Genomic DNA, 27,147 nt, shown 5'->3' with positions numbered 1-27,147 from the left:
TCAGTCTCTATTATATATATACTCTATGGGTGGAACGTAGAATGCTGTTGCCCAGGCAACAGGGAAGCCAATAATGGAGATGGGATTCTCTGATGACCGTCCAGACAAACCAATCAGGCCTAAAGACCTCTATCTGAGTATATATGAATAGAGACGGCACCCGGAGGAAACCCTGAGGCCAAATGGACATAGTGGCCGAATTTGGTATTGCAGTTTGGACCCATATCGTGAACACGCTGGTCCGTTGACTATCATTGCGCACGTTCATACGTGAACGCTGTTTCACACGTGAACGCGTGCAATGATAGTCAACGGCCAGCGCGTTCACGATATGGGTCCAATCCATATCCCAGAATGCACTCTGTTCCTGAGTGAAATCGCCTCATGCGCTTTTTTCTTTTTTTTAAAGATATTTTTTTTGCGGCTTACGCCTTTTATTGTTTTTTTTTTTTTTGAAGGGACAGACAGTAGGCTGACAGGAAACGGGAGAGAGATGGGGGAAGACATGCAGTAAAGGCTGTGTCGGGCTCGGGAGTCGAACCCACGGCACACTGCGACTGGATTACCAGTCGGGTGCCCAGACGGTTACGCCACCGCCTGGGCGCCTCATGCGCTTTTGAGCAACTTAATGCAAGTGGATGGGAGGAGAAATCCGGTGCCGTCTCTATTCATATATACTCTAAGGGTAACACTTGGGGGGAGGGGGGCGTGGCAGAGAACGGGACGAGCAGAAGAGGAAGATAAATATACAGTATGGACTAGAATGGATTAGGGCTTGGCGATAGGACTTCAAAACAATGTCAGTTATTTTCAACTTTTGGTTTCGATTACGATTAGTGAAAGATTATGGAGAGAAAAAAAAGTATATATTGACGTTAATAAGCTCAACGCGTCAAGACACTGTCTTTTTTTTTGTACTCCACCATTGAACAAAGAATTTTACAAGGTTCAGTGATCTAATCAGACCAATCAATTTAGTCGATTATTTCAAAATCAATCTATTAAAATATATTCATGTGAAATGTAAGAAAAAATATATATATAACGATCTTGATTCATCAACCTAATACAGTATGGTATTTTCTGTTAATTGCCCAGCTCTTGAAAGGATGGTACCACCAAGGGGCGGCACACGGCTAATCATGACGATGTGGGTTTGAATCAATCTTGTGTCTCTTCCTGCCTATTCACTTAATACACTAATGCGATCTAATGTAAAAACAAAGAAAGGGAGACTGAGACCGAAACTCTCCTCTGCCTCTCCTGTCCTACTTTCTGGCCACTAAAGAAATTGCACCTGCCGAGTTAAAATTGAGAGTGAATGTTTTTTTTCCTCCACAAAACTAGGTCATATGCCAAGTCATCAGTGGAATCTACATATTTCTTTTTGTATTACAAGCCACCCGAAACGGCATTTAGAATACAACATGGGGAACAGGGAAGAGTAGACACCGACGTCATTAGGCGTCCTCGGTCTAGCAGTGAGATCAATCAATCTTTATTTCACACTACATGGGCCATAACAATCAACAATACAAAGGACAATACAACAGAAATTAAAAAAACATACAGACATTCCAGTGTTTCCAGAAACAGGAAGAGTACCTGATTCTGCTCTTCTTAAGCATGGTCAAAGTCATTATGATTCCATTGTCATTCAACCTCATCATAAAACTGTACATTAGATTCCTGATAACAGCATCCAGAGTAGGAACACCACTGTTTACAAACACTTGTCCACCTCGGGAGCCTCAGCAGGATTCTGAGAGCATCATTATATGCCACCCGCAGCTATATATATATAGTCAGACACTGACTAGTTAGACGGCAGATACATTTCATGTAAGGAATATAAATGGATAATGTGGATGGATGGCTGGAGGGTTCTGTTCTGTTTGCAGTTCATTAAACAGCCTACTAACCCACTAATTAAGCATCATTGCTGAATGTGTTTCTGGGGCCTGGCAGCCAATGCAAAATGGCACGCTTGCTGCTGCAGTGACCAGCATACCCTACTGACACACACATTACATATTGTAATAGAATATTATGAACAAGAAACACGATCTGAATAAAGAGCTCTTTCAAATTGTCTAACAACTATTCTTCTACTACTACTACTATTACTATACTACTATTCAACTATTCCTTCTATTGTGACAATAGAAGGAGCTCACATGCAAGTACCTTAGGGATAATTAATAGAAGGTGGGATCCTTGTTGTATTACCTACCCACTATCCAAATCCTCTCAATCCGATTTGGGTACCTGGGAATGTAAATATAATGTACTGTATGTATTGTAAAGTGTATGTTGTGTAATGCTTCAATATGTTCCCAAAAGAAAGTTATGGCTCATTGTCTGAGCACTGTATACTTTCTGTCTTTCCTAAAACACCGTGTTTATGACGTGTCATGAACCCTATCACTTAATCTTGTTAACAGAAATGGGGGAAAGGATAGGTCACAACATTTTTTGCTAATTGTAACCGGAAATAAAACACATATATCAGACAAAAGATAAAAAGGGAATATGGTATACTCACTGTCCCAACGTCCCAGCCTTTGTCGTATTCTTCTTGTTCTGGGTTCAGGTCTTGTGCTGAGTGGATGTTATGTAACATTATTCATACGACCATACAGTAGGTGACAATCATACAGCTCCCCAAACATTATATCCAAAATATGCTAACACAAAAATTCTGAAATGTAGTGCAGGAACACTGGCAGTTCTATGTATTCTCAACATTAACAGCCAGTACAACCCGTCTCCTGAAAATGTGGATCTGTGAGTGTATTTGCCGTCTAAAAACTCCAAACCAAAAACCTTCAAAAGATCCAAAGATGCCTTCGATACGCCAAACATCTGTTTTTTTCTGTGTGTGTGTTTTCCAAACTGTGTACAAATGTAACCTAATGTTTTACGGGTCCATTTGGTTTCCATTTGTACGCCATTTGAGTTAAGAAAATGGATAGATTAACGCTGAGGATTTGACTGTGCTCCTTCAAAGCAGACAGGGGAGTACGCCACAGATGAGGAGGACGGGGGATCAGCGGTGCCGGACGGGGACAAGAACATCGAGGTGTTTGATCTCCCAGAGACGGACGACATCTTGTCCCCCTCGGACTTGGATGCCACTAAACTCTACCAGAAATTCAGAGAGGTAACCTGATCAGTTTCTCACATGTACATGTGATCCAGTCTCTTTACATAAGGTATAATGCATACAGTACATCCAACAGAATATTGTATCTTGTCACATATAAGTTTATATCTGGGGCCAGGCACGTGCGCACATAGGCATCAAAGAGGGCTTCAGCCCCTGCCCTTCTACCCGTCTGTAAAAGACTGCCCTCTCCAGACCATGAATGCAGCGTTTACTACATGGTGAAAGAAATGCAAATGACCCCTTTTTCCATGATGCCATACCCGAAGGCAGCATTCAGGAGAATTGGCTTTTTCTGAACTTGAACGCAGCATTTTACGCTGAAAGAATTTGTTTCGAAATCTATGACATACGCCACATCTCCAGTAGCTAAAAAGTGCTGGGTTTTGCCTCGAAAATAGCAGATCTACAAGAGCTTATCGATCTGCTATTTCTCAGCCCCTGTCGCTCTAACATTCTCTGCACATCCCTGTCTGGGGCCTAGGTGAAGGCTATCACATCCCCTCCTATGTCCAGCTTTGAGGGTTTGTGTAAACACAAACATTGTCCTAACTGACATTGAATGCCATTGACTAATGGCCAGTTTTGAGTGGAGACAAAAGTGGGGACACAAATTGTGATTGGCCGGAATTAAATGATGTATGATGATAAGGGCGCACCCTCACGTATATTTCCAACTTTCTTTTCCTGATGCAAAGACCTGGGGCCCTATCTTGTGGGCCACCTTACCCCACCCTTATGCCTAAACATTTGGGCCCTTTTCACTATTTAAAAAAGCAAAAACATTTTAGGTAGTTCAAATTGCTGATATACAAGCTATCACTATTTTCACTATAGTTTCAAAATATGCCAAAAGTTGAGGCATAAGATAGGGCCCAGTGTTTCAACCTGTATTTTGACTCCTTCCTTACTCCTCCCTTGCACACAAAAAACAAGCATGATACAGCATGATACAAAGATAACATCACCTCGGAGCACCACATTCCATTCTTTTGACATTTTATGCACTTTAGGCAATGGAGGCAGCTGGTCATTTTGATTGAACACGCCACGGCTACTTTTGGCACTGTACCGTTTCCAGTCTCTCTACCCCCAACTGCCACCATGGCTATGTGTGACACATTTAATTAATGGGCCAGGCGGTGTGCCGCACGCTGCTGGGGATATGAAGTGGAGACGACAATGTAATCCCTCTGTCCCAATCTCTCACCAATCATTTTGCCCTCTCTCTCTCTCGTTTTCCTGTTCTTCGTTACGTCCCTCTCCCACCGCATTGCGTATATATTTCATCACTTTTTTTATGTAAACACACTTTTGATGTGTTCATCATTCAAGTACTCGTGCGCACAGTTTCTGTTTCCTGATGGTTTGTTTGTTTGTTTTTGGTTTGTTTTTTCACTCTGAGCCGCTACCCTAGTGCTTTATTTTATCAAGAAAACATTGTAAATATGGATTGGTTGGTTGTGTTGTATTGTTATGTTGTCTTTATTTGATCATATCAAAAATCGAATATGCCAAGAGATGCTGAATAAGCCCCATTGGCACTTGGCAGTGTGCTCGTCAATATCCAACCACAAGTACTATGGTCTGTCTATCTATCTCTGGACTTCCTCTGCGTGCGTGAGTGCGTGCGTGCGTGCGTGCGTGCGTGCGTGCGTGTTAGTGCGTGTTAGTGCGTGTGCATGGTGTGTGCGCCGTGGTGCTGACTGTCATGGAGGACAGGGTCGGCTGCCTCCATCCATCACACTAGTGTGTATGGGCAGCAATGACTCCAATGAGCCTGCGCAGCCATGCGTCTGATCATCTGACCGCCTTGCCTTCTCTCACTCTGTGTCTCTCTCCCCTCTTATCTCCACTTTGCCTCTCCCAACCACAGCTGCAGATCAAACACACAGTCACAGAGGCCGAGATCCAGAAGCTAAAAAGCAAGGTAAGCCGCCTTGGTGTATTAACATGAGTGCTGGTTGTGTTTACATTTTGATTGGCAAGCTGTCAAGTCAGCTGACAGTTGACAGATGCGTGGGTGCATTAACTGGCCGCTGGAAAATCAGACGCCACTAATTGCATCAGGAAGTGGGCCGGATTAGAAGTCAGAGTTGGTTCAGGCTGGTTGACCATGAAGTTCTGTGAAGAGATGTTGATGACAGCCTGGCTTATCCTATTCAGACTGTGACCATACTAACTTGATTATAGTAACGTAGCATTATCATAAATGGACTTTGCTGTCATTATCGTCATAGCTTGAAGATGCCATTATTAACCCATTTTGGGCGGGAACCCCTTTTGGTGTTAGCATTATGTTATGCTTTAGCTATTGAAAAATAGCAGATCTAGCTAGCGGCTCAGCGCCACCGAGTGGCGCGCTACGAGCTTGTAGGTCTGCTATTTTTGAAGAATCGTGAAAAGTGACATGAAAGTGTTTGAGAACGACAGCTTTTTCAAGAAAACAGGATTTAGAAGACATTTGCAGAATCGTTCCCAGGTCAAAATGCGTTCAAATAAGTGTTAAATAGATCTATGTTCTGATATAGCATTGCTATAGAGTGTTTGTTCAGTAACGGTGGTCTCCCTGTCTCTGCAGCACTTTGGTAAACAGAATGTTGCTGGTCAGGAATCAGCACTATTATTGAAACAGGAGAGAGAACTCATGCAAAATTCAGGATAAACAAGTGGAATTGGAAGTGATTACACAAAGAAATGAGCACACAAAGTTACAACTCTATATACATTTTAAGGTGATAAATGGGTACCGGTACTTGTTCCTGATTGGATTAAATTGGCAACCCACCTGGCTGAAGCTTTATTTCCTGTTAAAGCTGGAGAGCTCTGTAATATCAGAATATTGAGCTTGTTTGTTTTAACCAAATTATCGCTTACCCTACCTTTTAAATATCTGTGAAAAATACAGGATTGCACCATCAGAAGTCAGCCATTTTAGATGTATCGTTGAAACATATATATATTTTAGGAGTAGTTCCTTTTCTTGGCTCTCAGTTTCACCAGTCTTCTCGGGGGAGAAAATAGAGGGAACAGCATGCATCTTCGCACAAGAGCTGAAGTTGTCACTCTCTCTGCATTTTGAAATCAAGCTGTGAGCGTGCATGTGTGCAGTCTAGTGTAGTAATAGTATGCATGTGGGTGTATGCACAGTTCTATGCCAAAGAATGTCCTCATTTGATTCATTTCCAGCAGAATGTGCTGTAAGTTTATATTCTAAAATGCAATAGAAGAGAAGCTGTTAGGTCCAGGGTTATGAGTCTAAACACAGACACCTTAAATGATAAATGGTGCATTTATATAGCGTCTTTATCCAAGGCACTTTGCATAGATATTGTGCATTACATTCACCCATTCACACATTCATACACCGATGGCGGAGGAAACCATGCAAGGCACCAACCTGCACATCGGGAACAATTAGGGGTTCACAGTCTTGCTCAAGGACACTTCGACACTCTGGGGGAGCCCGGGATCGAACTGGCAACCTCACGGTTCCCATCCAGCTATTCAACAAAGAGTTTCAATTAATTCAAGTCATTGTAGGATTTGTGTAGCTACTGTATAGTATCAGATAAGTTCCCAATGTTGTTCAGGTTATCATATAATACTATAATACTTACAGCTGCAATACATCAATAATAAAAATGTTATTTTGCCCAATCTGTATGGTAGAGACTAGAGTATACAGTAACTAACACAACTGCAGTGGTTGTAGTCGGTCTACCTGCTCTTCTTTTGAGAACTTTTGATCTCGTGGACCAGGACCACTACAGGTTGACAATGCATTGTATGAAAGCACAATATGTCCTCTGTCCAAAATAAATTTACGAGTAGCAATCTCTCTTCACTGCACAGAGACTGTGCTACTTTAAAGTAAAAGACATTACTTATCAGTTACACCCCATGAAGCCTTGAAGTCATGGAGGTTTCTTTGTTTTTTTAATTTGATGAGCAGCAAATTCAAGGCTTCATAGGGTTTGTAATTAACAAGAGGTTTACGCGTCTTCGGCACACTCACACACATCTAGCTTAAAGAAATACAAATGGGCCTGGGCCATGGCTCAGTGGTCCAGGCACCTTGGCTGGTAACCCAGTCTGGCAGTGTGCTGCGGGCTCGACTCCCGATTCCAACCATTAGTCAGTTGACTAATGGTTGATTTGAGAAACGGAAGCGGCAAGTGCAGCAGTGTTGATTTTGACAGCAGATTTTAGTTTGACTCATAGTCTCTCGAATAGTTTTCATTTAGTTTTAATCACATTTTCACGTGTTAGTCTTGTTTTAGTCGACTAAATCTACAGTTGATTTAGTCGACTACAATGTATTTTGCCGGGCCTTGATGCCGTCACAATGACTGATTTCACACTTGCTGAAAATAGCCGATCTACAAGCTCACAACGCGCTGTGAGCTTAAGTTGTAGATGTGCTATTTTCCGCCATAGTATTTATTAGTCGACGAAATGAACAAACGGAAAGTAAGCTCGGTTGAACACTCAGAGGTGAAGTGAGCGACGTCAGAGCACAGGCGTGGCACAGGAAGGAGTAAACGGCACTTCCGCTATACTGCGCATACGGCTATGACTTGGCCACGCGATGGTGAACGCAAAATGTGAGCAGCCTACGGAGATTGTCGTATACATCATACAATATAGGATAGAAAATAAGTCATTTTTAGGTGAACTACTCGGACTTTAAAGTGAATCTTCCAAATAATTTAACAAGAGGGGAATGCTTTATTTGAATCCTTTTAGGCTCATTCAGGCATTTTATCAAGACACCTCAAAAACCTTTTTGTAACCTCAAAAAGATCCCACAGTAAAGTGGCAGGGAGGGTGAGAAAAAGAGGTAAAAAGAACACGTGCTCTGTTTAATGTCATATTATACCATATTTGAACCTGAGGTCATGTGACCTCACTATGACATGGCTATGTAATATATAGAGCAACCCTAGGTCAAATGTACAACAATGCTGGAGTCTATAAGGGCTGAACTACCGAGCACTATCGAGCCATACCAGAAAGTATTCCACTGTTTAAGACTGACCGTTTAAAAGGTGCCAACACGAGGGAACAGCCATAACGGTCTGTAACTTTGAAAGGGGAGCGTTTATTATTGTAGCTCTCCACCTGTCTCAACATGTCACCTATAGAGCGGAGATGTTGGTTACGTGAAGTGATCAGCCGTAGAGCCGAGTACTGCATCATTTGTGCCGTCTTGTCGATGCTTCCAACCACAGCCGTGTTCGTAGCGCTCAGCAGGTTCAGTCTGCTCCATCCCATCGCCTGGTTGGTGGACACCGTCCTCCCCTGCATTCTAATGTTCGCCGGGTTCCTCCTGGTCATTGGAGTAGCTGACTTCCTCCTGGTATATTATACGGTAGTCCCTTCTATTGCCTGTTCAAGGATGGATCTTTTTGATCAGCTACTTCACCCTCGTCGGTACGTCCGCTCTCTCTTGCATTGCGTCATGGGAGTCATGGTGGCCTGGTGTTGTGCTGTAGTCGTCTATGGAAGATATCGGACGATATATCTGCTCCATCCCATTGCCTGGTTGAGCGGTTGCCTGGACACCGTCTTTCCGTGCATTCTAATGTTCGCCGGGTTCCTCCTGGTCATTGGAGTAGCTGACTTCCTCCTGGAATATTACACGGTAGTCCCTTCTATTGCCTGTTCAAAGATGGATCTTTTTGATCAGCTACTTCACCCTCGTCAGATCGTCCGCTCTCTCTTGCATTGCATCATGGGAGTCATAGTGGCCTGGTGTTGTGCTGTAGCCGCCGATGGAAGATATCGGACGCTCGGCTACCCGTGCACGCGCTGCGACGGTGGCGGCACCACTCCGCTGTGTCTGAACGAGCACTCCCTTGTCCTGCTGTTAGCGGGGGCCTTTTTTGGCCTCAGTCACAGCCTGCTGGGCGTGGTCCACAACATGAACTACGTGGCCTTCCCCGCTGTTCAGCAGCACAAGTTCCCTCGCTTTATGGGCGCCTTGCCTTTGGCGATCAAATGCAGTGCTGCCCAGAGCGTTTATCTTGTCAGCAACTACCTCGCCGTGTATTACTTCCTGGGATATGTTCCAAGAACGTGGATCTGTGAAACACTGAATCTTCAGTTGGACAGCTCCGTCTACCCTCTGGATTCCATGGTTGGGATGCTGGACATTCCTCTGGTGTACCACCTATGGATCAGTGGTACCTTCCTCCTGTTCCAGTCGTACGTCACCGTGCTGATCTTCAGAATCTTTGTGACGGACGTGCTCAGTTTTCCCGTCCAATCGCCGTCTTTTAGCGAGGACGAACGTCACTGTCTTGCCGCGGTTATCGCCGGCAAGCAGCCAATGATTTTGAAGTTTTTAGCTCTGCAGGACTTGGCGTTACTGTCCCAGCACTCTCCTTCACGACGTCTTGAGGTCTTCAGTCTGAGTCGTCCGGGTGGCCGTCCCCATAACTGGAACGCCATCAGTGAGGAGTGTCTGTCTCTGCTATCCGACCTGACCCAGAGGCTTGTTGCTCACCATGACGCCGTAGCCGCCACTAATAGTAGGGCCGAGTCCCCCCAGTCTACCGGCAGCATCAAGACATCTGTGCAGTCGGACAGCTCCGTATGCTCGCCAGACCTGGACAGTCCTTTGTCCCACCCAGCCATGCGGCGCCTCGCCGATCCCTTTGAACAACCCTCAGCCTGTTATGGCTCTGAGCAGAGCCCGCACATTACGAGGAGGGGCCCAAAACTCTGGTCCACCCCCACATGCTCACAGGCAGATGGCGGTTGCCCATCAACCCCAGACCCGTTATTCCAGAACAGACAAGAACAGGTTAGTCCTTTGATCTCCCCAGCCGTGAGGCGCCTCACCGATCCCCTGGAGCCCTCCTCACCTTGGTATGGCTCTGTGCAGAGCCCACACATTATGAGGAGGGGCCCAAAACTCTGGTCCACCCCCCCCACATGCTCACAAGCCTACGGTGGTTGCCCATCAATCCCTGACCCGGTGCCCAGCCCAACAATAGCAGTCTCCAAACCCAGTCTCCTGGCTCGGTTCTTCCAGAACAGACAAGAACAGGTTAGTCCTTTGACCTCCCCTGCCCCGCGGCACCTCACCGATCCCCTGGAGCCCTCCTCGCCTTGGTATGGCTCTGTGCAGAGCCCCCCCATTGTGAGGAGGGGCCCCAAATTCTGGCCCACATACTCACGGGCCTGCTACTGTGGCAGTTGTCCATCACCCCTTGCACCAGCACTCAGCCCAACAACTCAAGTCCTCAAGAATGGACTGGAACAAGTTAGACATTTCTTCCTCCAGGACGGACAGGAACAAGTTAGTCAGTTCCTCCAGTACGGACAGAAACAGGTTAAAGATTTCTTGGTAAAACGGGCGCAGAAAAACCGCTTGGCAAAGTGGGGTCTGAACATGTATAATAAGTTCCCGGAAGTGTATAACAAGCTCCCAGAAGCCTCCAGTCAAGCTCTCTTTGCTGACAGCCAGGCCCACATCTGGGCACTGGAAGGGCTGTCTCACCTAGTAGCAGCCTCCTTCTACGAAGACCAGTTTGGCGTCGTACAGACTACGCTACCCAGCATTCTCAGCTGCATGCTAGTCCTTCAGGAGGCGGTAGATATGCACTTCAAGCTGCCCCATGTCTCCAGCAGGCCTGCGAGGTCATTCTACAGCATGGGAGACCCCACGTACAAAACGCTGCGCTTCACACTCAGATCCACCCTCAGGACCGCCATCGACAGGATAACGTCCACCTTTGGGGAGCACACACATGCTATACAGCTGTCGGCGGAGCACCAAAAGAGATTGCTAGAGATTCTGGAGTACAACAAGAAACACCGCACCTTGACTGCCGAGCCTTTGAATCCTTAAACTCCACGCAAATTCTATTCATAGAGCACAATGTACATGACCAAGATCATAAAGGTGCTGTACAGGTTAAAACAAAACAAAATAATGCAATATAAACAGACATTAGCATGAAATGGAAACAAAACAAAACATTAGTGCCAGTAATGGAAAATGGGTGTCGGGCTCAGCTGTCACTAAAGGCCAGTGAGAAGAGAAATTAGTCTTTATTAAAGATTAAAGAAATATAGTGATATAGTGATATAAATCGCAATACACAACGTATACTATAGGCTGTCGACTAAGAGAATGTAGATATTATTAACCACTACAGCCTAAAGTGTACGTTGTATATTACTATTTATACTGCTATGGTGTCAATTGTATACTGCTGGGTTTTACAATAATATTACAGAAATGCACGGAATGTACAGTAAGTACCTACTGTATGTACTTGCAGCAGGGCTACTCAACTTAAGATGGCTCAGGGGCTACTCAGCAAAATACCAAAGGTCCAAGGGCCGCAAGCCCAAACTATGTTGGTCCTATATTGGATGTTTAGTCAGTGATTTTCTACCACACTATAAAAAATGAGGAAACACACATAAAATGGCCTATAATTCCATCTATATAAGGCCAGACCTCATTGAACAAACATTGTCATGACATGGAATGATTAATGATGAAATGAAGTGAGGCAAAACGAGGCTTTTACTCGTAAAATGTGAAGAGAACATGAACAGATTACTGTTGCAAATAAATCAAATATCAGAGGTAGGTAAGAGGCCAATACTACTGAAATTAAGCCATATCACAGTCTCATGGACTAGTACAGACAATAACATACCTAGCTACCTTAAAAAAAAAATATATATATATATATATATATATATATATATATATATATATACATTTATTTATTTTATTTTTGTGGGAGGTGCAAGTCTAGTTAGCAGGCATAGACATCAAAAAGAGAAAAAACCTTCCAAGGAAGGGACTGCACACTCCAGGGAACACAGACGGACAACTTACTGCATCAACTTATTTATTAGCATGACGCGTTTAGCTGTGAGCTTCGTCAGGTGCTATATATATATATATAATTATATATATATATGAATTGGTGGGGCTAATGGTTCTCAAGTTACGTGCATTACAGCCGTACCCCTGCTATTTACGTACATACAGACAGAGATAGATAGATAGATAGATAGATAGATAGATAGATAGATATACTGTATATTTCAAAACAACCGCTAATCCGACCGGCTTCCCATTCGGCACTGCACTCCCACGGGTCCTCTGCGATACAAGTTCGAAGTTGATCAGTCGGGCTGTTCTCGAGATATGTATGGGGGGGGGGGGACAGACACGCAGAGATTCCGTGCATTTATAGGTGGATTAAGATATTAAAAGATCAGTGTGCTCCAGTGTCTTGCTCTGGGTTAATCTTTATAATGCCTTCCTGTCGCTCACCGAAAATTGCAGATCTACAAGCTCACAATGTGTGCAAGTAGACCATATCCATTTAGGTACAACGTTACGGGTCTTCGTCAAGCATACCTGACGAAGACCCGTAATGGTCGAAACGTACCTAAATATTTTTTTTCCTGGGAGCAGAACAGCAGATACAGTGTGCGGACAACCCTTCCTTTTCATTGTACGTATATTTTTGTCCAGCACCTGTAGAATTTCTATAGCTACTATATAACCACATGACCTTTGCCCCCTCACCAGCTAGCGTCGGTGGAGAGGGAGAAGCAGCGCTGGGAGAAGGAGAAGAGTCAGCTGAAGGCCAGCATCGAGGAGAACAAGGAGAGGATGCTGAAGCTGGAGAGCTACTGGATCGAAGCCCAGACCCTCTGCCACACCGTCAACGAACACCTGAAGGAGGCCCAGGCCCAGTACCAGACCCTGGAGAAGAAGTACAACAAGGCCAAGAAACTCATCAAGGACTTCCAGCTAAAGTGAGTACAGAGCTCCATGGCTAAAGCTATAGTGAGATATAAATGAGGCTTAAGACAATATTTGCCACACATGCCAAATCTTGGTCATTCGTGCTCGCAACCGCCTTTGCCAGCACGAGAAATCTCGGGTTTAGTTAAATGTGATCTAGTCCAGTATTAATAGTGTTTTATTTACTGTCCGTTCCATCCATCCACATCCAAAATCTCCACAAGCACGCACACGCACGTGATCTAAAGCATTTATAACCCATTTAGACTGTGTGACGTGTGTGAACATCATAACTAATAACATCCTAGCGCATTTTCATTGATATATATATATATATACCGCTATTCAGATTATTATTATTATTTTTTAGTTGCAGGCCTCTCCTTCTGCACCATAGTCCTTGCTCTTTCGCGCATGCGCGTTGTCGTTCACTTCCCTGTTTACCGTTCAGAAAGAAAGGCTCGGCGCGGAAGGGGGGGGGCTTACAGACTAAAAGCGGCCATATCTTCCCGGCACCCCGAGCTTCTATTTTGAAAGAAATCCTGGCGCTGATTGTGTTAAGGAACACTGAGGATTTCACTGTGTGAAAAGATACCGTAGAGATCACGGGTTAGTCAGAGCATCTCTTTCATGATGCGAGCCTTGTCTCTTTTCATTCCAGTTGAACACAGAGGTCCCATTCTCATGCAGGGATCCGTCCTCTGCTGTTCAGTGCACTAATCACTCTGGTCAGTCCATCACAGCCCCTCTCACTCCCCTCTGCTCTGACTGCCTATAATTGGCTCTGAACCTCCAGGCAGGCCAATGATCTTTAGCTAAACGGCAAAACATCCTGGAACCATGAAGGACAACAAGGACATGTTGCGCAGTCCTATATGTGTGTGTGTGTGTGTGTGTGTGTGTGTGTGTGCGTGCGTGTGCGTGTGCGTGCGTGTGCGTGCGCGTGCGTGCCGAAGTGAGTAACATTGACAGTCTGAAACAGCCTTGGTTCCTTGGATGAGAGAGACAGGCAGATCTTTTTCTGAGTGTCTGTCTCACTCACTCACACACACACACAGCTTCCCTCCCAATAACGAGATACACAAGTTATGTTTTCATTGTTTAATTAGCGTTTTTAATATGTTTTAAGACTTACACGGTTTCCATCAGACAGAGTGGGATAGGTGATACGTTTTGATGACGTCATCGCAAAAACATCCGTGGCATGCAAAGGGTTCTGGGAAATTGAGGCCCATTGCAATGGCGGTGGTGGCGCGCGAAGGAACACGCCCTTAGAGTATATATGAATAGAGACGGCACCCGGAGGAAACCCTGAGGCGCAATGGACATAGTGGCCGAATTTGGTATTGCAGCGTGGGCCAAACACATGAACGCGCTGGTCCGTTGACTATCATTGCGCTCGTTCATGATGACACGTGAACGCGGTTTCAGTACAATGGCAGCGCGTTCATGTGTTTGGCCCAATCAATCCCAGAATGCACTCTGTTCCTACCCGGAAGGAGGAGTGAAATCGCCTCATGCGCTTTTGAGCAACTTAATGCAAGTGGATGGGAGGAGAACTCGGGTGACGTCTCTATTCATATATACTCTAAGAACACGCCTCCTTCTCCGCTCTGTTGTTGTTGATCGCCACTTTGGAATATTTTTCAACACTACGACAAAGGATCACAGTCACACCATTTTAAAGTGGATTTTCATGAAAAGCAACGATCAAGTTGGCACAAAGCAACGATCAAGTTGGCACAAAGCAACGATGAAGTTGGCACAGTGGCTCTTCAATAGAGCCACTAGGCAGGGAGATCTGGACCACGATTATTTCATCTCCGCAGTCATTGTGTTAATTTCCCCCCCCTCCCCTTCCGCTGTTTCAGAGAAGTGGAGTTTGTCCAAAAGGAGGATGCAGAGAGGAGGAGGCTGGAGGACGCTGAGAAGGCTCACCTGGCTGAGATCCAGGGTCTGCAAATCAGGGTAAACCTGAGCTCTGTCCTTCCATTGTCGCCACCTGTCATTGTGTGTGTGTATATTTGTACTTGATTTGTTTTATGATTGCTTTGTTTAGTGCACTTAACCAATTTTTGACCTGAGAACAGATTCTACAAATGTCTTCTAAATCATGACAGTTCTCTGAAAAACCTATGTTTCGGTGGTGCTCAACCTTTTTCATGTCAAGGACCTCAAAAATCATATGTAATTGGCTGCCTGACCCCCATTTGAAAATATGTTGTTCCAGGGACCTCCCCAGAAGCAAAGATTTGAGTTCAAAACGTTCGCTCTGAAAGAATATATATTCAAAGATTTGTTTCAAAATAGCAGATATACAAGCTCGTAGCGCGGCACTCGGTGCTGCGTCTACGATTATTTATTAGGACGCAGAGTGAGAAACCAACGTTTCGGCAGATGCAACTGCCTTCTTCAGGGTATATGATACCCTGAAGAAGGTATATATCAGGGTATATGATACCCTGAAGAAGGTATATATCAGGGTATATGATACCCTGAAGAAGGTATATATCAGGGTATATGATACCCTGAAGAAGGTATATATCAGGGTATATGATACCCTGAAGAAGGTATATATCAGGGTATATGATACCCTGAAGAAGGCAGTTGCATCTGCCGAAACGTTGGACCTTGTTGCACTTATGACCTTATGACCTTGTATTTAGCAGATGCTCTTAATCCAGAGAGACGCGATGTGTGTGTGTGTGTGTGTGTGTGCGTGCGTGCGTGCGTGCGCGCACACACACACACACACACACACACACACACACACACACACACACACACACACACACACACACACACACACAGAGAGAGAGAGAGGGCGATAAAAAACAGCTCAAAGGCTTTTGTGAAGAGAAGCGTGTTAAGCCTGCTTTTAATAGAGGTCAGAGTTGATTCACATGTCCTGTCATCTGGCAGCATATTCCAAACCAAGCAGTCCTTAAAAAAACAGCTACACTCTATATACTTAGTTGACGGAAGTCCCTCATGTTTCCTTCTACACAAAAAATTGTCGCCATTTCTTCTTACGCCTTGGATGGTAATTGGATGATTTGAGGCATTTTGTTCCAAAAATGTGTTTTGCAAAAATCCACCTGTTGGTGGCGCTATAACAGGAAAACAGGATTTCACGTAAATTGCACGCTGCTTTCATGATTTGAGGCTTTTTGTTCAAAACGGGCCAATCCTGCAAACTTTGAAAGCCAATGTTAGCTGATTAGGATGGAATATAAAATATCGGACAGATCCGTCTTGAACACATGACTATAGAGATACTGTGTAACTGTGTTTTGCGGGATTTTTGGACAGAATCTGGAGGAGTAATATAAAAAAATGTGTTTTACAAAAGTCGGCCTCCTGGTGGCGCTATAACAGGCCGTTCTGGAAAATTTGGGGCAGAGGTTCATCGTTGGCATCCAGGCAGTGTGATTGAAAAATTTTGCATCGACCGGGTTAACGGTGCCGGAGATTAGCTGTACACAGACGGATGGACGGACACACAGACGGACGGACGGACACACACACGGACGGAGTGCAAAACATACTCTCTCCTCATGCCTTCTTCGGCCTGGTGGAGACAATAAACTATTCAAGAGACTATGACTACAACTAAACACTGCTAGGACATCCGGATTCTTCCAACCGGTTCACACGGCGCCCACAATAACAGCTCCACCCCCTCTCGTGTGACTTTGGATTCAGGACCTGCGTTGTGTGTGTATGTCAACCCCTCCCCTTCTGCTGTCTCCTCTCTCTTAACCAACCAGATCGCAGCGTTGGAGTCTGAGCTGATGCAGTTGATGAAGCAGAACGGTATCCAGGTCAACAACAACAACAACAGCAACAACAGCGGCGGCGGCGGCAGCGCCACTCAACACTACAGCCCCTCCAGGGCCGCTGCAGCCCAGCCCACATCGTCCTTATTAAGTGGTGAGATTAGTTGTACGCAGCCCACTGTATGGACAGTTCTCTTTTTTTTTTAAACAACTTTTTTATTTTTTCCACTTTAAAATACAGAACATACAAGAAGGAACAATACAAAACATGAAATAATACCAATTACACAGATCCACCCACCCACCGACCCTGAGGGGAGAATTGAGTTAAGCATAATTAAATGTGTGTAGCAATAGTAATAATAATAATAATAATGGTAATTAAAAATATAAAGTAAGAAAAATATGTATAGATAGAAAAAAGGTAGAGAGAAAAAAAGACAAACTAAATAATAAAAAGAAATCAATCAATCTCAGAGAGAGGGTTGATATAGGAAAGGAATGCATATTTTAACTGTACTGTATGTACAGTATCCACTATCCACAGTATTCTCCTGCACTGTATGTGTAACACCCGGGATTCGAACTTGGGTCTCCCACGTGAATGTGTCCAATATTTTAACCACTACACCAAAGGGATATCCGGGAGATATTAGACTTTTGAGGCCATCAGGCAGAGGCTCTGAGCCACTCTGCTACATACTGTATGTAGTCCATCATGGTTGTACAGTAGCCAATATGCTTCCCATAACCCTGTCTGAGGTTGTCAGTTTACTGTCAACAACATTGAGGAGATATAAGGATTGTCTCATTTCATACAGCAAACATCAGCTTTAGAGTAGACACACACTCTCTCTCTCTCGTGTGCGCTCTCTCGCGCGCACACACACACACACACACACACACACACACACACACACACACACACACACTGAGAGACCTGTCCTTGGATTAAGAATGGCTCGCATTATAACTCCTCTTGACAAATCCTCTGTCTTCCCTGTTAGTTACTGCTTTACGATCCCCCAAACATATTTTCACCCTTCACCTCTGCAACCCAGACAAGTAATCTGTTTACAACACGTCTGCCTTTGTTCTTTTTAAGGTCCCCTGGCATAATTTTTCATGTCTGCGTGTCAGATGCGCCGCGCGTCGTCATCGTACCAAAACACGTTCTCATGAATGACAGTTGACTGGCCCTTAAATACCCGCTGCTATATTATTATATCACAACATAATGTTAGCCTATATCATTGACCTAAATGGCGTTATATCAACAATGAAAAAAAGGTTTTCATAAATTACCATAAATTCCCTTCTCGTGTACCAGTGGCACATCATGACCGGTGGTTGGGGACCTAGAGTACCGGGGCACTCTGAGTGTATATAGGGTTTACATGATACTGGCCAAAAAATGAATAAGAGCTTGTATAATAAGTCACTGTAAAATGAAGGTAGAGGCCACTTTAATAAATAATACTGATATATTTGTCCTCAATCCAAACTGAATCATCATTGTTGTCATGTTGTTCGCAGATTTGAGGGAGAGCTCTTCTCTGTCACCCAGTAAAAATATCCACAAAGCCATGGTCAGAGACAGCATCAGTTCTGCAGAGGGAGAGGTTTGTATTTTATGTAGCTCTTTTTAACACTAAGATTTCAGGATCTTTATTCCATTCAAATCTTTGAATATATCTTCTTTCAGAGCGAACATTTTTAACTCAAATCTTTGCTTCTGGGGTGGTCCCTGGAACAACATATTTTCAGATGGGGGTCCGTGGCCAAATGCGGATTTTAGGATTTAGAAGATATTTTTTACCAGCTGCTATACAAGTGCGCGTGCGTGTGTCTCATGCCCGGATGTGACGTTTGTGGGCGTTCCTGTCCATATCCGTGTGTATGTATAGTCATGTGATCAGCACGGATCTGTTCCATTTCTCATATTATTCCATCCTAATTGGCTAACATTGGCTTCCAGTGTTTGCAGGATTGGCCCATTTTGAACAAAATGCCTCAAATCATGAACGCAGTACGCAGAGTGCAATTTATGTGACATTGTGCACGCACATTCACACTAGGCTGAGAGCAAAATGCCACTTGAACATTTTCAAATCAGCCACATGGTGGCGCTATAACTGGCCGATTAGAATTTTTGCCTATAACTGCACCGATCTGTGTGAAACCTTGCATGCACACTCCCTAGAGGCAAAGGAAAAACCTTTGACTTAGAGTTGTCCCGGTCCGATCACGTGATCGGAGATCGGCGCCGATTGCTTTAGCTGCACGACGGTACAACCCGTCCCTCTGCTGAGCAGAGCCATAGTTAGGTCTGAACTCAGCAGAAATAGCCTACACTGTGCGTGCGTGCGTGCGTGCGTGCGTGCGTGCGTGCGTGCGTGCGTGCGTGACTGTGTTGTTCTGCAGCACTAATGAATTAATTGTTGGCACCGTCTGAACCCACAGTCTCTCCCAGTGTGATAATAATAGCCTCTGCCTGCTTCTGAACAAAATGCTCTTGTCCACTTCCATTACTTCCTATTTTGATTGGCTGGATGGAAAGTTACGAAGCCTTAAGCACTGTACTGGAAAGAGTGGAGACCTGAGACCTTGGAGAATGGAGCTAGTGTGTCAAGGTTCACTTTTATTTTCTTTGCTCACTTCATCACCTTTTTGATCAGGCTGAATCCTCACTTCTTTAAAGGTACTCCAAGTGATTTTCTTTGGTTAAAATAAGTGTTAAAAAGCGCTATATTATGATAGTACTCATTGCTATAGAGTGTTTGTTCAGTAACAGGAGTCTCCATTTCTCTCCAGCTTTTTTATTAAACAGAAAATGCATTTTCAGAAATCGAAACTGAAACTGGGATTCCAATTCTTTCAAAAAACAGGATAGAGAACGCAGTCAGGATACAGATTAAACAAGTGGAATTGTAAGTGATGACACAGAGAAATGAGCAGACATAATTTGAACTGGAACACTATCAAAATTAAGCTCATAAATAGCTACTCTCTCCTGATTGGCTGAAATTTTGTCACAGGTGAAAATTTATTTTCTGTTTATTAAAGAGCTGGAGAGACAGGGAGACCTCTGTTACTGAACAAACACTCTATAGCAATGATTACTATCAGAATGTAGTGATTTAACCTTTTAACAAATAACATTTTGTTTAAACCAAAAAACATATCACTTACTCTACCTTTTAAGGCACCATGTACCATGTACACTGTACGTACTGTATCTGAATTCTGCACCCTTTCTCTCTTCATCCTATTTCTCCCTTTCTCGCTGTTGCTCTTCTACACCTTTTTCTCTTCTCTTCTCTTCTCTTCTCTTCTCTTCTCTTCTCTTCTCTTCTCTTCTCTTCTCTTCTCTTCTCTTCTCTTCTCTTCTCTTCTTTTCTCTTCTCTTCTCTTCTCTTCTCTTCCTCTCCGTCTCCGTTCTCAGGTGTCAGAGGGCCTTGGAAGTCCAGCCCACAGTCGGAGTGGTTCAGTGCGTAGCACAGCCTCATGTGAAGGTGGAGCAGCAGCCCTCAGGGCCCCAGGCAGTGCTGAGGGTTCCCCCAGACACACACTGCTTCCGCAAGCTGCAGGAGCCCACCATGATGGTCAGTACAACCCCACCCACCTTCTCACTCACTATGACAATATTCTCTCTAAAGGTACACATTAAAACCTGAGTTAAATGAACACAAAATTGTTTCTGTACTGCGTTAAATTGTTTAGCGGTATACTTATCTCCAATTGAAACTAAAGTACATTTTCAATTATGATGTGTCCTGTCCACAGGGTCTCAGTCTCCGGTGGTGTCCAGCCCCTCTCTCAGCCTAGAAGAGAACAGACAAGCCTTGGACACTGGGTAAGAAAATCTTGTAGCGCAGATTTTATTGTGGTAATACATAAGGTACTTGCATACACATAATCCAGAGAAGGACAAATATAGTTGAGGGGGGGGGGGAGTAGGTTGATATGAAGAGGAAATAGTAATATAATAATATTACTATTAGTAATAATATAAGGAGGAAGAACGTTTTCCAAAAAGTGTACAGTATTTGTTAAAATCATGCTTTTATGTGGACACGCCCACCACTTCATTAAGTATGCCTGGTTTGCCTGGTGAACTGAAGCCGCACCCACAGCTGTAGTTGTATATGATAAAGGGGTTAGGGGAGGGGCTGATAGTGTGATGTCACTATATTACTGTTTATTTCATTAGCCCGTTTGACTGTCAAGGGTTCAGCCTCCAGGAAGAAACCCTAAATACAAAGTTAATACACCATTGCACATAAAAACGAATCCAGGGTGTCTACTGTCTAATGAAGTAGCCTACTGTCACCTCATAGACACATGAAAAACTGGAAAAATACAACAATTGCGGCACTCCCTCTTTAATAGCAGACCCCTAGCATTTCTCCCAGGATGGAGGAACGTGTTGTTGTGCTGTGATTACACCAGCTGCTTGGTTTAGCAGTGCCCTTCATGGAAAAGGCATGAAGTACAAGTAGACTATTTGGATTAAACGGTATCAAACATTGTTTTGTCACCTTACCCAGGGGCGGCAGGTTCCTATAACGGCAGTGGGTGCCCCCCGGCCCCCGCCTCCCTGCCCCCCCCCCCCCCCCCCCCCCCCGCCGCAGCGCTTTCAGTTAATCACTTATTAACGAACACATTAAATTGTTTCAGCATCTTGTTTCAACATTTCAGCATGATCAACAGTAAATAATTAAATTGTATTTTGGCTGAGATGGCTCTGTTTGTCAAGTCTCAAGTCATGGCTCTTTACAGACGGGCCGACGGTACACAGACAGCAGCCTCTCCGCTGACTGTGTTAGTGTTGTGTTGCTGCAGGAGACGGAGTGTGAATGAACCGTGCGGTCACTGGAACAAAGCCACCGTATTAGCATTTGAATACCTGTTCTGTGAACACCGTAAAGGTGTGTGCCTACGTGACAAAATGACCAGGGGAGGGGATCTTCAGCCTTAATCTCAGTGGGTGCTATTTGGTTTATTATTTTTTCAGTGAGTGCCCAAGCCCTCAGGCACTCCCAAAGTTGACGCCGCTGACCTTACCGCTATTCCATTCAGGTTCTCCCTCAGGAAAAGCAAGATGAAGGACAGAGACCCCCGGGCCTCCCCTGGAAATAGGTAATAGTCCTTTTATCAGATTAGATTATTTCATGCTTTCACCAGATTTGATCAGTGTCTCTTGTGCTACAAACTGGGGCTTAAACTGTGTGTGTGTGTGTGTGTGTGTGTGTGTGTGTGTGTGTGTGTGTGTGTGTGTGTGTGTGTGTGTGTGTGTGTGTGTGTGTGTGTGTGTGTGTGTGTGTGTGTGTGTGTGTGTGTGTGTGTGTGTGTGTGTGTGTGTGTGTGTGTGTGTGTGTGTGTGAGAGAGAAAGAAAGGGGAAGGTCTCACACCAAGTGAACTGAAATATAGTTCTTACATCCATGTTTCATCCATGCTATTAGCCCTTCACTAAATCCCTCCCCAAAAAGCGATTGTCCAATCCAAAAAACTATTTGGATTGCCAATCCAAATATTTTAGCAACTCTTGCTATGCAGGTCAAGCTTTCGCCACCTCGTAGCTGTCAATGTTATTTTGCATGGCTGTTTTGTTGAACACATACACGGCTTAATGTCGGGAAAGTTACATGACTGACTCACCCAGGTGATGGCAATAATACTAATGACCGTAGTCTTACCGTGAAACATGAAAACTCGGGTGGTCGTTAAAAGTTGATTTATCCCTCTGTCATTTCAAAAAAAATTATATAATGTCATGCAAATTTGTCCAGCAGGCCTGGTTGACTTGATTTAGAAGACATTTTGATGCTCTTTCTACTGAAATGATTTATATGGAGAAATCCCGTCATTTAACATGCATCTCAATGGGAGAGAAGGACAGCTTGCCCTGTCTCCTGGCTGCTAACGTGCCTATTGGACAAGGACGGGTTGGGGAGGGACTTAGAGAAGGGCTAATTTCAGCAGAGGGAATGATGTGCAGCATTAGCCATGTTGCATCGCAGACACTACCCCAGATGGGGCTCTGTAGTGACATTCAGGGGTCACTAATCTCCCTCTCTCTCACACACACACACACACACAAACACACACACACACACACACACACACACACACACACACACACACGACAGACTGAAGAGCAGAAACACAAGCACACAAGTACACACATTAGTGCTTCAGGGTGCACATATTATTCACCAGTGCGTATACTAATCACATGATAATGGAATGTGTATTACTGTGTTGTCTATGTCTAGACACTGTGAAACTGTGATAATTCTATCCACTAATCTCTGTTTCATCCTCTCTGTCGGTCTCCCTCCCTCCCCCGCTCAATTCACAATTCATATCTTTCATACCCTTTCTCCCTCTCGCATGACTCTCTCCCCTCTCTGAATATCCCCCCCCCTCTCTCTCTCTCTCTCTCCCTCCCCCATCTCCCCCTCTTTCTCCCCTTGTGTCTCTCCCTCCTGCATCTCTTCTCTTTCATATTTCTATCTGCCTCTTTCCCCCTCTCTTTCCTTCTCTCTGCCCCCCAACCCCCCCATCTCATCTATCATTCTCTATCACTATCAGTTCCACAGAGCCCTCGCTAGAGGACAGCCCAGAGAAACTCAAGGCCAAGGTATGTACAGTATGTGAGGCCAGACTCACTGGTTGCATTAGCTTAATTATGACTGATGATTTACTGGCCACTTCGACTTCACAGTCGATGAGGAGCACTTGTTATTTGTCTCGTTGCCAATGCAGACATCTGCCTAGGTCCTCATGGCGTCCCTCATATGATAGGCCTTGTGAACTTGTAGATCAGCTATTTCTGAGGGGTGCCAGCCCCGCCTCCTTTGCCCAGCTTTGTCTGTTTGTGTGAACACAGACACGATGATTTGATTGGCTGATCACCCCATAGCGTCGATGGATTTGATTGGCTGAGCAAAGTACATATTGAGAGTAAAAGTGAGGGCAGTAAAGTGAAGACGCCAAAAGTGATTGGCTGGAATGACATTTGGTGATGATTTGATTTGAATGGCTGAGCGCGGAATGTGATGTATGATGATAAGAGCGCCCCTCACTTCACACAAGTGTGATTTCCCCCCCTGTTATGAATACAGTTGTGTGCAGCCTTGAGATTTTGACTTGCCCATTGGTTGGCTTTGGGCACATCTATTCATGTCAAGGACCCCAAATTGACACTCATTAGCCTGCGGACCCCCATTACAAAATATATGCTAAGGACCCCCATAAGAGAATATCTTTACAGTTCTAGCAGTGATTTTCAACCATTTTTATTTCAAGGACCCCCAGTTTGACCTGAATTAGGCAACGCTCCCCCATTTTTCGTCTTAGTTTTAGTCGACAAAATCAACACTGCAACCACTGCTATAACGGCTATTCATTATCTACATAGGTGTGATACATGATCATTGATTATGTTCTGTTGTCGTTTTTAATGTTTTTGACTTGCCTGCTGGTTTCTGTTTGAACAGAATGCTCTTACATGGCCACACTTCTTCTCCTATTCATATTATTTGGTATTGTATTCCTTATTTTGTGAAATCATATTGTACCTTCAGTGGTTTTCAACCAGTGGTCCGGGGACCACCAGTGGTCCTTGAGAGGGTTCCAGGTGGTCCTCAGCTAAATTATGGAGAGTTGGTAACCAAATGGACCCTTAAAGATCTTCAACTCTTGAGAGCATGAAATGAAACCAAATGGACCCGTACGGGGACATTTGGTTTTATTTTGTTAAACATCAGCATTACTTAATTTAGAAGAAGTCTACACAATTAGAGAATGTAGAAGAATTGTTATTCTGATCAATGTTTGCCCGTTATCTCTCTTAATGGTACCACATCAATACAGCATGGAATTGTGGATAAAATCTTCTTAACCAACAACAAAATGTTTGATGTTTTGGCTTTGGGTCTGAGAGGCAAAATCTCTTCATGGACTTGAATGCAGAATAAATAATGGGCCTTGACATGAAAAGGGTTGAAAACCACTTAATGTACCTCAATTCACTGAAAGGCAAATTGCTATTGTAAAAGAGGTAAATGGAGTATCGTGAAAATGTAACAAGCGTGATGATAAAAATTCATAATTTGCATCCTTCAATTGGACAAATATTTATAAATTGACTCGGTGAGGTGGTTTGATTTGAGTTAGATGACTTAAATGAGTGCATCATCTGAATTGTCCGTAACCCTGACTAACCTTTCCTCTCATGTCACCATATCTTCACACAAGAACTTAAAAGAATATACAGGAGGAAAAAAATAATCTCTTAGACATTTTTATTAACACTGTGGTTCACCTTTGATGGGCTTTTTCGTGGCCTTGATGAAAGGGAACCTCCGGTTGTCGTCGGCGTGACAAATGCGATTTTATTTTATTTTGTAACCCTCGTCCTCTCCACTCTCCCCTGAATTTGAGATGAAAGCATTTCAGAACTTACTGTCGGCTACATTGATTTAAAATGTATGCACTTTTACCGAGTCTTCTGTTGTTGAAGTGGAGACCTCAAAGAAAACCACGAAAGGATAAGCTCTTTATGGTTAAAGTGATAGAAGGCAGAAGTGGATGAGTCAGGTTTAGACAAGACAAGAATATAAGGTAACACTTTAACCCATTCTGAACGGGAACCCCTTTTGGTGTTTTAACTAAGTATTATGTTATGCTTTAGCTATTGAAAAATAGCAGATCTACAAGTGAGTGGCGCGCTATGAACTTGTAGGTCTGCTATTTTTGAAAAATCGTGAAAATGCGGCACAAATCTTTGAATATATATTCTTTCAGAATACTTTTTTTTTTCCATTTCGACGTCAGGTCTGAATGGGTTAACACGCTTGGGGGGGGGGGGGGGGGGGGGGGGGGGGAGATGAGGTCGCCCCTGCAGTCCATAGCAGAGTAAAGAAGGATAGTTTTCAACACTCATTCATTTCTCTCCCGAGAAACTCATTTAAAAATCAGTTATGACTGTCTGGGATCTTAATAAATAATCAATTATGCCGGCACATCCCTAATGCCTCATGGATGTCTATCATAATTTCTTGTTTCTTTTACAAGAAATACGTTAAAACGTTATAGAATATACAAAGCACACACCAATTAATTACTTACTAATTTAGAGGCATAACTTCTTCAAATTATTATTATTTGTAGCTGAGAATACTCGGCTTACTCTCACGGTCTCACTCTTGCCAAAATGGTTCTGTATACTATGTAGCCCATAACATAGTTTCAATTGGATTTGTTTTTCTGATAGCGTCTTAGTAGAAAGCAGATTATAAACAGTTCCATATCCAGTAGGACCAATGAACCGACCAATCAGTTCCATATCCAGTAGAACCAATGAACCGACCAATCAGTTCTATATCCAGTAGGACCAATGAACCGACCAATCAGTTCTATATCCAGTAGGACCAATGAACCGACCAATCAGTTCCATATCCAGTAGGACCAATGAACCGACCAATCAGTTCTATATCCAGTAGGACCAATGAACCGACCAATCCATCTTTATAAACAGTTCCATATCCAGTAGGACCAATGAACCGACCAATCAGTTCCATATCCAGTAGGACCAATGAACCGACCAATCCATCTTTTCTTCTCAGTTATACATGCAGATGTCCAGTAGCTAGGATAGTGGTTTTCAACCAGTGGTCCCGGGACCACCAGTGGTCCTTGAGGGGGCTCCAGGTGGTCCCCAGTTAAATTATGGAGAGTTGATAACCAAATGAACCCTTATAGATCTTTAACTCCTTGAGAGCTTCAAATGAAACCAAATGGACCCGTCATCATGACCCGTCATTTTACACTCTCAAGAGTTAGATTATTGTTAAACATCTGCATTGCTTCAGTTACAAGAAGGCTACACAATTAGAGAATGTAGAAGTTGTTATTTTGATCAATGTTTGCCAACCGCTTGGAGTTATGGACAAAATCTTATTTAACGACAACAAAATATTCTTTAGTTTTGGCGAAATGTCATCAAATGGTGGTTCCGTGGCTCAAATGCCCAATAAATAAATAATGGGCCTTGAAATGAAAAGGGTTGAAAACCACTGAGCTAGGACATAATGGAGGCCTCGCTCCCCCCCCCCCCCCCCCCCGCCTCCAACAATAGTCCCTTTTCTAGCGTTGTGTTTGTTCTTGTTCAGGGTCCTACCATGAACCACGATCTGAGCGCCAGCAGCACCAGCTCAGTGGAGATAAGTGGAATGCTGAACGAGGCCAAGAGGTCCGGACACTCTCACACCCCGGTGCTCTCCTCGGACGAGGTATATGCTTTAGCCTGAGCTGTACATGTGAAACCAAGCATGTGAGCCTGAGCGCACAGGACGAAGTTCTCCGCCTTTTCAATTAGTAACGCCCAGCGCTCAAGACG

At 44.0% G+C, this 27,147-nt stretch overlaps 2 protein-coding genes across 4 annotated transcripts in view; both read left to right on the top strand.

The window, feature by feature from the left end:
* The window catches only part of ppp1r9a (protein phosphatase 1, regulatory subunit 9A), a 91,034-nt gene that overhangs the window by 57,890 nt on the left and 5,997 nt on the right, over positions 1-27,147 (top strand). For 2 of the 3 annotated variants that reach the window (XM_079523163.1, XM_079523161.1), the window contains exons 7-17: positions 3,011-3,163; positions 5,043-5,096; positions 12,741-12,970; positions 14,831-14,927; positions 16,730-16,892; positions 18,275-18,360; positions 20,184-20,343; positions 20,525-20,594; positions 21,821-21,880; positions 23,337-23,385; positions 26,921-27,040. In XM_079523163.1, coding sequence (XP_079379289.1) covers positions 3,011-3,163; positions 5,043-5,096; positions 12,741-12,970; positions 14,831-14,927; positions 16,730-16,892; positions 18,275-18,360; positions 20,184-20,343; positions 20,525-20,594; positions 21,821-21,880; positions 23,337-23,385; positions 26,921-27,040 — 1,242 coding nt within the window. The remainder of the gene's footprint in view (positions 1-3,010; positions 3,164-5,042; positions 5,097-12,740; positions 12,971-14,830; positions 14,928-16,729; positions 16,893-18,274; positions 18,361-20,183; positions 20,344-20,524; positions 20,595-21,820; positions 21,881-23,336; positions 23,386-26,920; positions 27,041-27,147) is intronic. The other variant, XM_079523162.1, reaches the window with a different exon arrangement.
* On the top strand, positions 8,754-11,027 carry LOC306938641 (nucleoporin NDC1-like; the record flags this gene model as incomplete). Its single annotated transcript, XM_079522903.1, has 1 exon — positions 8,754-11,027. One exon carries the CDS (start codon positions 8,754-8,756, stop codon positions 11,025-11,027), a length of 2,274 nt encoding a protein of 757 aa, XP_079379029.1.

This window comes from Electrona antarctica, assembly GCF_951216825.1.
Source record: "Electrona antarctica genome assembly, chromosome: 15".
Classification (NCBI taxonomy): Eukaryota; Metazoa; Chordata; class Actinopteri; order Myctophiformes; family Myctophidae; genus Electrona; species Electrona antarctica.
Note: the sequence above shows the minus strand (reverse complement) of the source record. Positions and strands in the feature narration are given on the sequence as shown.